Here is an 11,391-nt window from a genome sequence, read left to right as displayed (position 1 = left end):
CAGTATACTGTTTGTATTATACAACAATATATATCATACTAGTTAAAAGCTGACAAAATGACGGCTTCTGCAATGTGCTTTCCCATTGAGCTGTCGCTGCTTTTACTTTCACTTTGAGCTGTAACCGTTTTTAGCCCGCAAACTCTCGACCCCCAATCCCTAGAGCGAGATGCACTAAGCCTTGAAAAGTAATAAAATGGAGAGCTATAAATGGTTTTTGGGGACGTTCCTGCGTCTCTCCCGTGGCAGGCAGTGTCCCGCAGTGGGGGGGGGGGGGGGGGGCAGTTGGAAGCGTCTATTCCTGCAGCCAGAGGGGCTGGGGGCATAGCCGGGAGCTCACGGAGCTGCTGGGCATGTCCCCTCAGTGATGAAAGGGGGCGTGGCCTCATGGGAGAGCTGTGGGTATAGGCCATGCCCCCTTCCATTAGACCACGCCCCCAGAAGTCATGGCACAAGTGTCCCGGGTAGTTATTTATTTACAGTTTCTTATATAGCTCAGCAGATTCTGGAGGTTAGAGGGCCCTGCTGCAAGCTTACAATCTATAGGGACATAGGAGGGAAACACAAGGACAGGCAGCAGTAATAGCATAGCAGTCCCACTAAGTTACAAGTCCAGAAGGGAAGCTATATAATACATAAGTGCCTCAGAGGGTTATGCGTGTAGAACTTAAATATGATAGGCTTGCCTGAAGAGGTGAGCTTTCAGGGAACACTTGAAAGTTTGGAGGCTAGTGTATCAAATATTATGTCGCAAAAAATTTTTAAAGGACTATTTTCACATAAGATTGTAGCCATAAAGGTTCACTTGCTAGAAATATTTTCACTTCCCACAATCTTTTATCTAGAATAGCATCTTCTTTTAGACATTTCACCCATCTTAAATTTTGGCCTCTCTAACAGGAGTCCCATTGACAGGTGCTGCTAGAAAATGTGCGTTATCCCAGTAGGTTTAGGACAAAGGTTTTTTAAGAACTGATATTTGTGCGTGTGTGCATGTATGTGTGTGTATGTGTGTGTGTGTGTGTGTGTGTGTGTGTGTGTGTTTATTTATACATACATACATACAATGCTCACTCACCCCTCCTTCTGGACAGGTACTGGTAGGGTTTTCACATGACAGGCCTGTATTTATACAGTGAGGCCCTCTGGTATTTGGTGTGACATCTCCAAGGTTTGATGATGCGAAAGCTGCTACAAATGATCCCTGTAAAAGAGTAATACAAACAGCTAATCACAGTATTGAGCATGTGCCTTCAAAAGCCTTAAGGTGCCCACAGACGCTACAATTGTACTGTGCTATGCGTTTTTGACTGTACAATGGTTCTATACAATTTTTCTTCCAGCTTGCTATGAGATGTGCACTTGGATGCATGTGATGAACCCATGTTTGTAATGTTAAATTTCAGATGTAGTCTAAAAAGTACGTGCAGCACGTACTTTTTTAGACATACAATATCGGACTCCCAGTAACATAAACACCATCCAATAATTGTACATAAGATGCAATTTGTGCTTAAAAAGTACAAAACGCATTCGATAATTGATGCGTCTGTGGGCACCTTAAGATAAGTCATACACCGCTTAACAGTTGTAAAAGTTAATATTTCATGTGATTTAAACTTAATTTATTTTTATTCATTTTCTTGCATATATTTAGTGCCAGTTACATATCATTTCCCAGTAGTGCCAGTTACAAATACCCGCAGTAATGCCCATACCTCCCAAGTGTCCCGCTTGTCGCAGGAACGTCTCGGTTTTTTAGGACTTTCCCGCGTTCCTCCCGGGGCCGGCAGTGTCCTGCGGTGCGGGGGGGGGGGGGGTAGGTGGCCTATGTCACCCTGAATAGACACCACAGCTCTCCCACGAGGCCATGCCCCCACAGCGGCGAAAACGGGGCATGGCCTCGTGGGAGAGCTGTGGGTGTAGGCCACACCCCCTTTCATTAGGTCACGCCCCCTACATTTTTTACGTGCCTTCGACAGGCATATGAATGCCCCTCTTCCTCCTCCACGAAAGTTGAGATCTAATGACAAACTACACAGTGGGTTCCAGGCAGCATTTGTTAATTTGGCTGCTATTTTGTTATATAATATGATTTCTGTGACTGTTTGGCATATGTGAACGAGGGCAATACCAATGGGCATAAAATGAATTAAGTTGCTACTTTGAGACAAAAATCTACTGGAACATTACTTGGAGCATAAACAACTGCAGTGAAGTGATCTCTTTGTTTTGGAAAAATAAAAATAAAATCCTTAAATTGTTTCAGAGCTATCACTCAAGAAGAGAGATATCTCCTCAATGTTAAAAGCAGAATTAGAATATAAAGCTTTATGTTTAAGGGGTGCTAACAATAGGGCAGTTATACATTTGTAACACTTTGCTTTGAACATATGTTGGTTTTTTTTGTTATTGCTATAATTTACATACAAACCTCGCCCGGCAGTGACCCGTTATTCATGTCTTGTTCAAACAAATATGACGCGTAACCCATATTATCACTGCTGATCAGATGGTTAGTGTTAGGCATGCTAACCGCGTGCACTGCGAACCAACTGTAGAGGAGAAACCATTCACAGGGTTACTACATATCTTTCTACCAGAGAAAAGAATTACGTCGCTACATTGTACAAAGATTTCACATAATCTGTGGTACAGTATTTCCTCTCATTCACCTAGAGCAGTGATAGCTAACCTTGACACTCCAGCTGTTGTTGAACTACACATCCCAGCATGCCCTGCGTCAGTTATACTATTTGGCCAAGCTAAAACTGATGCAGGGCATGCTGGATGTGTAGTTCAGCAACAGCTGGAGTGTCAAGGTTAGCCTAGTGTCAGGTGGGTACATAGTACTGGACAAGTACAATACTATTATTTGACTATGACCCTGGTAACAAAAGAGTAAGGGTCCATTGGGGCCCACTCCGCACACCCTGGAGTCCCAGGTCAGATGGCGCTGCAGATAGAAATCACTAGGGAAAATAGAGCATTGGCCATTTTCTTGGAGATTTGTCCATGTGTAGTAGAGAACATACTGTACAGTAGATCAGTCTGCAGACTCTGCACAGGCACATAGCCACTGTGCACACAGGCCATCGCCTCTCATATACTGCCCCTGTAACCTCACATGTGCAAAGTCAACATGCTATCATTTTGGGGTTTTAACCCATGTCTGGTTTGGGTGCTATCTATCAAGGGGAAAGTGGGTGCTGTGTAATATCTGAATGGGAAGAAATGTGGCCAGTGAAAGTTCAACAGCCAATCAGCTCCTAACTGTCATTTTTAAACCCAGGGTGAGATGTACAGTACTAAGCCATGAAAAGTGATAAAATGGAGAGTAATAAACCATCAACCAATCAGTTCCTACCTGTCATTTTTCAAAGACAGCCTGTAATATGGCAGTGAGGAGATAATTGGCTGGTGGTTCATCACACATTTTTATAACATTTTAAGCTTAGTACATCTGTCCCCCAGCCTGTAACTTAACAGTTAGGAGCTGATTGGCTGATGCGTTATTACCGGCTCCTTTATTCAAAAGCCACACAAAGCACCTAAAAAATACTCCTTCTGTGATCTGCTGCTGCATCCTAGGACATAGTATTGGAACAGCTACAGGAACATTAGGCATCTGAGTATCAGGCTACCGCTACTCAGAGTCAGGGTATCTGGAGAAATCACACAGCTGGAGTCTATGAAACAGCACCAATGACGCAGCCACTGGTTACAGCATGTCCAGAGAATGGGGCCACCATGTAGTGGAATGCTACCTGTTGCCACCCCAGATCGGCACATACACTGTGCGGCTTGTGTGCATGTAGTGATCTATAAACATTGGAGATGGGCATAAACAAGGGTTGCCTACATTTAAACTTTCCTCTCTGGGAGAACCCTGGAGAGGAGAATGTCAGCAGCACTTCTGGGGGTGGGGCCTTATTGACATAATCAAGCCCCGCCCCAGTATTGCAAATCCCCGAATTTGCGCGTCAATGTGGAGGGGGAGGGGCTAAAATGGCACAATTTGCATATTTAGCACCACCCCTTCCCCAAAAAGCCACAAATCGCTGTAATTTTATTGCTGCCGGCGGGGTGATGGGGGGTGGGGAGGTCTGGCAGTATCTGGGAGGGTTCCCCACCTTTCTGGGGGGCCGGGAGGGGGATCCAATGTTCGGGAGCCTCACGGCCATTCTGGGAGGGTAGGCAACCCTGGCATACACATTGCGTTACGTAATCTCTAAATCTCTATGTACATTAACCTGTGCCTGCAAGTCCCCATTCTGTTGCTCCAAATTATGGGGGAGATTTATCAAATATTGGAGATAGACAAAGTAGAGAATGTGTGCATAAGGACAACATGCATGCCTGATACAATATAATTGTTAGCATTGAATAGACCTGTATACAGAGAATAGAAGCAGCATTGTATAGATTTATTCAGAAACAACATGTAAAAGTTACTATTATGCAGATTTGTCAACCACTTGCTTCATTAATACCATGCTGTCATTCCTGTATACACCTGTGCTCTAACATGTGGAGGCTGCTTACCTGATAAGCCCTACATCCTGACCGTTCATATCCACCATCTTCAGTATCACCATGTCTTTGTCTGTGTTTGCCGGGTACCTGTGTGCAGCAGGCAGATATACAATCAGACACTTCAGCTTACACACACATACTGTACAGTACAAGTCAGTACAGTGTTATATTACAGTATACAGCGGGAGCAGCCTGTGGTATCATTGCATTATTATTATACAGCGGGAGCAGCATGTGGTGTCATTGCATTATTATTATACAGAGGGAGCAGCCTGTGGTGTCATAACATTACTTTTATATTATACAGCGGGAGGAACCTGTGGTGTCATAATTATTATTGTACAGGGGGAGCAGCCTGTGGTGTCGTGGCATTATGCCATGACACCACAGGCTGCTCCCTCTGTATAATAATAATGGCATGACACCACAGGCTGCTCCCTCTGTATAATAATAATGGCATGACACCACAGGCTGCTCCCTCTGTATAATAATAATGCCATGACACCACAGGCTGCTCCCTCTGTATAATATAATAATAGTAATGCCATGACACAAATTATTATACATGGCATCATGGCATTATTATTATACAGGGGGAGCAGAATGTGGTGTACGGACTTTTACGCAGGGGTGCAGCCTGTGGTGTCCTGTCTTTTACGCAGGGGTGCAGCCTGTGGTGTCTTGTTCTTTATTTATGCAGGAGAGCAGCCTGTGGTGTCCTATTATTTATTTATGCAGGAGAGCAGCCTGTGGTGTCCTATTATTTATTTATGCAGGAGAGCAGACTGTGGTGTCCTGTTCTTTTCATATGCAGGAGAGCAGCCTGTGGTGTCCTGTTCTTTATTTATGCAGGAGAGCAGCCTGTGGTGTCCTGTTCTTTATATATGCAGGAGAGCAGCCTGTGGTGTCCTATTATTTATTTATGCAGGAGAGCAGACTGTGGTGTCCTGTTCTTTTCATATGCAGGAGAGCAGCCTGTGGTGTCCTGTTATTTATTTATGAAGGAGAGCTGCCTGTGGTGTTTTAATTAAAAACCTGCATTTAACAATGTGCTACTTATGGGCACTTATGCGCTACTTATGGGCCAGTGCTCTTGACTTGCCCCCCAGGCTAAAAGTTGTCAGCCAGCCCCTGACACACATACTGTACAGTACAAGTCAGACCCCGGGTACCTGTGTGCAGCAGGCAGATATAGTCAGTCACTTCAGCTTACACACACATACAGTACAGTACAACTCAGACCCCGGGTACCTGTGTGCAGCAGGCAGATATAGTCAGTCACTTCAGCTTACACACACATACTGTACAGTACAAGTCAGACCCCGGGTACCTGTGTGCAGCAGGCAGATATACAATCAGTCACTTCAGCTTACACACACATACTGTACAGTACAAGTCAGACCCCAAGTACCTGTGTGCAGCAGGCAGATATACAATCAGTCACTTCAGCTTACACACACATACTGTACAGTACAAGTCAGACCCGGGTACCTGTGTGCAGCAGGCAGATAGTCAGTCACTTCAGCTTACACACACATACAGTACAGTACAACTCAGACCCAGGGTACCTGTGTGCAGCAGGCAGATATACAATCAGTCACTTCAGCTTACACACACATACTGTACAGTACAAGTCAGACCCGGGTACCTGTGTGCAGCAGGCAGATATACAATCAGTCATTTCAGCTTACACACACATACTGTACAGTACAAGTCAGACCCAGGGTACCTGTGTGCAGCAGGCAGATAGTCAGTCACTTCAGCTTACACACACATACAGTACAGTACAACTCAGACCCAGGGTACCTGTGTGCAGCAGGCAGATATACAATCAGTCACTTCAGCTTACACACACATACTGTACAGTACAAGTCAGACCCGGGTACCTGTGTGCAGCAGGCAGATATACAATCAGTCATTTCAGCTTACACACACATACTGTACAGTACAAGTCAGACCCGGGTACCTGTGTGCAGCAGGCAGATATAGTCAGTCACTTCAGCTTACACACACATACAGTACAGTACAACTCAGACCCCGGGTGCATGTGTGCAGCAGGCAGATATACAGTCAGTCACTTCAGCTTACACACACATAGGGCCTTATTCTGCTTGGAGCGTCCGGGCCGTACGCGTACGTCCCGGGGTTTTTCACGATCTGCGCATGTGCAAATACGCTAATGCGCCGGCGCGAGCACTCCACAACGCTTACGGCCGGTGTCTCAACGTGCGAAAAAACCTGTACGCGAGCGTACGGGTAATGGGGCGGCATAGGGGCGTGTTGATGGGAGCGGCCGAAATAATGAGGGAAAATGGGCGTAAATATGGGCGTACACGGGGGTGTGCACCAGAAATGAGCGGTGCTACTACCGCACGATCGACTAAGGCACCGTTCGTTTCGGACACCAAACAGGCGGCCGCCAACCGCCAGCTAAAACCACTCCTACAGATACCGCTTGCCAGCGTGCGCCTGAGTTGGCTAATTAACGCTGATTAGTACTCAAACACATACACCTGAATGTAATAAGCAATGCTGCAGTCTATTAACTCCAAACCATGATTTCACTGCCTGCAAGCCACACATGCAGCACGCAAACACATTGGAAGCTTATGTTTCTATACTTCTCCACATTTAAAGGTTTGTTTAATTTAAGGTAAGAATCTTTTTATACGCTAAGGTAGGTATTTGATAAACAGACACATTCACTACCTGCTTTCATAGACTTTACGCAGTAGCACACTCAATCTACACAAGTCGACATGTGTCAACGTGTTCACTCTAATACTAACATAGGTTTTGTATTTAGGATACAATAACATAAACCACATCTAACACCTACAAAGGATGTTTCTGCAATGTTTGAAGCCCATGACCACTATTTTCCACACAATCTTTGTATAGTACCCAAAATTATGACCTGTACCACTATCTCATCTGCTATGATTTGGATTTCACTACACTCTGGATGTAAGATGCCACCAATCACATTATTGCACTCTCATCTCTCTAACAAAGGATTCCTACATCTGCTTATGACACTGTCAAATCATATATATTTTAAAAGTTATGCATGTTTGTTCACAAGCTAATTTATCATGTTTGGCCCATTCACACATCTTTTTTTAGGGAGGACACATATGCATTCCTACACAAATGTACCTTTTCACCCTTGTTTGTCTGCCTCACCCACTCCATGAGGAAAGCATTGTTCTGGACCTGCTTTTACCTACTACTGTAGGAGCTACCTCACCTGCACACAAACTGCTTTCTCACCTATTAAGTTGCTCTGCACATGTGCTGACACAAACTAATTAGCAGGGAAAAGTTGGATAGGAACATGGGAATGGCCATGGAGAGGGTTACACATGGGAAACTTCCACCACACTTCCACAAATGTTCAAAAATACCCTGGTCAGTAAGTACACATAAATCTAGTATTTGTTTCACACAAGAAATTACACATACCACAATTTTGTTTTAATTTGTAAAATAAATTTATTTGCTGTTCAGCATCACAGCTTGACACTTTAATGTGACAAATCAAATAAACAAATAAAATAGACACACAAATAATAAAACAGCCAGAACAAGAGGTTGCATATCTCCAAACATGTGTTACCCTGCAAATGCAATGGTGAAAGAAATGGGGACACCAGAATACGTACTGCAACAACCAGGGTGAATACTAAGCAAGATACACACCACCAAAAAAAAATATCCTGCATTTGTAGAGGTCAAAATACGAACTTTCATGCCCATGGCACGCAAATGGATCGATGGGCAACTCAGGAAGCGGATGTCCAGTGCAATTTAAACCTTTGGCCTCCAATCACAGAGGAAGTGAACCAGGTCTCATTTGGGCCCTTTTTTGCCCCTTTTAGATGGGGCCTTGGGGACAGGGGCCTTTGGCTCAGCTGGCTTTCGGCGTCTTCCCCTAGTCGACACAGGAGGGTCAGCCGAGGTGGAAGGTTGGGGAGCAGCTTGGGGTGGGGCAGCAGATGGGGGATTGTCCCTTAGGGACCTGGCGGTGGACAGCTGCTCCGCAATAAGTTCATTCTGGCGGCTGAGGTGTTGGCCAATGCTTAGCATGCCAGCCGCCAGAGTGTCATTAATGCAGTTCAACGCATCAACCTGCAGCTGGTTTGTGGCCTTCCACTCCGCCAGAAAATCCCCCACCTGCTGCTGACTGATCGCAGCATCCACCCCTTGCTGCTCGATCCTGTCCAGCGTCACCAACAGGCTCTCACTCCATGTCTCCTGTGGCTGGGGCTGGGGGCGACGTCTTGGTGGAGGCTGGACCACCTGCTCCACCTGTGGCTCTGCAGAGGAAGATGCTGCCGGTACATCCTGACTTTCTGCTTCTGCTAGGATAAGAATTGAAAACAATGTCACCATCACATACGCAAGAAAAAATATCTTTCTAAATACAATGCATTACTGTGACTTACCATCAAAAGCAGCAGCAAAGACCTCCGCCGGGAGCTCACTGTCCATATTGGAGATCCCCCTGATCTCCCCCACATCGATGACATCACAGGAGTCCAGCTCCAGGGGGGTAAACTCCAAATGGTCAGGCATAGGACCGCTCCCGGTGGACATGCTGTGGTTGTACCGGTCAGTCATCTTCCTCTTCAGGGCACTTTTGAAGTCAGTCCACCTACAAGTTTAAAAATACAAATATCACCATGAGATATGTGCACCACTGTGCTACGTGTAGGGTTACCACCTAGTCCCTTTAATTCCGGACACATGTTACTTACACAGGTTCTGTGGCAGTTTAAAATTAGGTGAAGTGGAGTCTTGAAGTCAGCCAGCCACAGAACCTGTGTAATTAATATGTGTCCGGAATTAAAGGGACTAGGTGGTACCCCTAGCTACGTGACATTTCCTAGTGTGGGTGATCTTATGTTTTTTTGCCATGTGTGGCCAAATAATTCTTTGATGGACAAAACCATGTGCACTGCAGGTGAGGCAGGTGTAAAACCCCACCCAAATCGGATTATCTCTGCACAAGTAACACCTGCCTCACCTGCAGTGCACATGGTTTTGTCCATCTAAGAAATATTTGGCCAGAAAGAGTGAACTAGAATAAGGGCCTCAGTTCCTGCTGGAGACTGCTGAAAAATTGCCCTGACAAACACACTAACCTTTTCTTCACCGCGTCCCAAGTTCTGACCACTGGTGACACCTGGTTCACTTCCTCTGTGATCTTGTCCCAAAGGTTTCTCCTTGCACTGGCACCTGGCTTCCTGGTTGCCAATTCAATCCATTCGCGTGCCCTGGGCACGAGAATTCGCATTTCGGCCTCTACAAATGCAGGGTTTCTCCTTCTGGTGGTGGTATCCTGCTCAGTCATCACCCTAGATGTTGCAGCACGTTTTCTGGTGGCCCCAGCTCTCTCACCATGCACCTGCTGGGTCACACCTGTTTGGAGAGATGCAACCTCTTGTTCTGGCTGGTTGCTTGGCCCTTGTGGAGCTGGTGGAGGTTCACCAGGGCCTGTTACTGAGGGGCCCGCTTGATCTTGCAGGCGACTCCTCTCTTGGGCCCTCCTTCTCCGCTCCTCTTCCCTCTTCTGTAATGCTTGAAGCAGGGATTCGGCTTGTGCTCTCTGCAGAGCGTCCTCTGCTGCTGAATCGTCAGAGTCAGACATGTTTGCAGCAATTGTGGGCTGCATCTGACTGAATATTTATATGTTAATCTCCCGCCACGAACAAGGGGGCGTATATTTTTCCCCGCAAGGTAGATGCAAATTTACGCCGATATTTCCCGCCGATAATTGCCGCTTAAATTACGCAGGTCTCAATGCACCTGATCAATCACCCGTATATGTATATACACAGGTTGTGGAGCATTGTGGGCTACATCGTGAAATGTGTGCACCTGTCATTCCAATGATGAGTGTTGTCAGCTGGTATCTGTTGGAGTTCGTGTATGCTTTGTGAGTCACATTTCAAAACATCACGTTATAATGCTTTCCTTACATATGTAATGTGTATGAAATTGTCATACAGCAACATGTTGCATTGTGGCCCTTTAGGCAGCGTAGTTATAAGTAGAGGGTTGCGTGTATTATTTTCCGCCTACTGTATATACAGTACTCCTCCCCATGCATATCGGTGTATCGTGCCCCCTTTAAGCAGCGTAGTTAGGAGTAGACGGTTGCGTGTATTAATTTCCGCATACTATATATACAGTACTTCTCTTCATGGCAATCGGTGTATTGAGCCCCCTTTAAGCAGCGTAGTTAGGAGTAGACGGGGTGCGTGTATTATTTTCCGCACACTGTAAATACAGTACTTCTCTCTTCATTGAATGCATGCTGTTGGTTGTGGTGTGTGTATATCGGAACGGTCCGCGTAAGTTTCTCTTCGCATCCAGTTTGTTAATGTAAGAGGGATTAATAAAGTTAATACCAAACAAACAATTTCTTCGACCAATCAGCAAGCACCAAAAGTGATATATGTACCTGCAATTAATAACTGCGCCATTGCCAATATGACTTGTACAAGAGCTAGGCCCTTTTCGACATCAGAGCTTTTGGCCCTGGTGGAAGTGATGGATCGTCACCTGGGGCCCAGGGGCCCATATGTTTCTAATGCGGACAAGCGGCGGGCGTATAATGCTGCCCGCCGCCTGATATTTTCCACAACCGGCGTCCGCAGAAGCCTGGGGCAGGTTGAGCGGCGCTGGTCCGACCTGCGCCGGCGGCAGCCGGTTTTACTCAGCAGCCTTCGCCGCCATATTGCCCGATGTAAGTTTTGATTACTAGTATGTCAGCGTTTTTTAGCAATGTTTTGTGTACTTTTTATAAATATGTTCCTGAGTATGGGGGTGTATATGGGGGGTATATGG

At 45.8% G+C, this 11,391-nt stretch overlaps 1 protein-coding gene across 1 annotated transcript in view; it reads right to left on the bottom strand.

The window, feature by feature from the left end:
* Positions 1-11,391, bottom strand: part of ASAH2 (N-acylsphingosine amidohydrolase 2) — a 112,285-nt gene that overhangs the window by 42,514 nt on the left and 58,380 nt on the right. The window contains exons 7-9 of the mRNA XM_083150177.1: positions 4,546-4,623; positions 2,435-2,555; positions 1,079-1,204 (exon numbers count right to left, since the gene is read on the bottom strand). Coding sequence (XP_083006303.1) covers positions 1,079-1,204; positions 2,435-2,555; positions 4,546-4,623 — 325 coding nt within the window. The remainder of the gene's footprint in view (positions 1-1,078; positions 1,205-2,434; positions 2,556-4,545; positions 4,624-11,391) is intronic.

Source organism: Crinia signifera, chromosome 6, assembly GCF_055691185.1.
Source record: "Crinia signifera chromosome 6, ASM5569118v1, whole genome shotgun sequence".
NCBI classification, from domain to species: Eukaryota; Metazoa; Chordata; class Amphibia; order Anura; family Myobatrachidae; genus Crinia; species Crinia signifera.
This window is presented reverse-complemented; position numbering and strand designations above follow the sequence as displayed.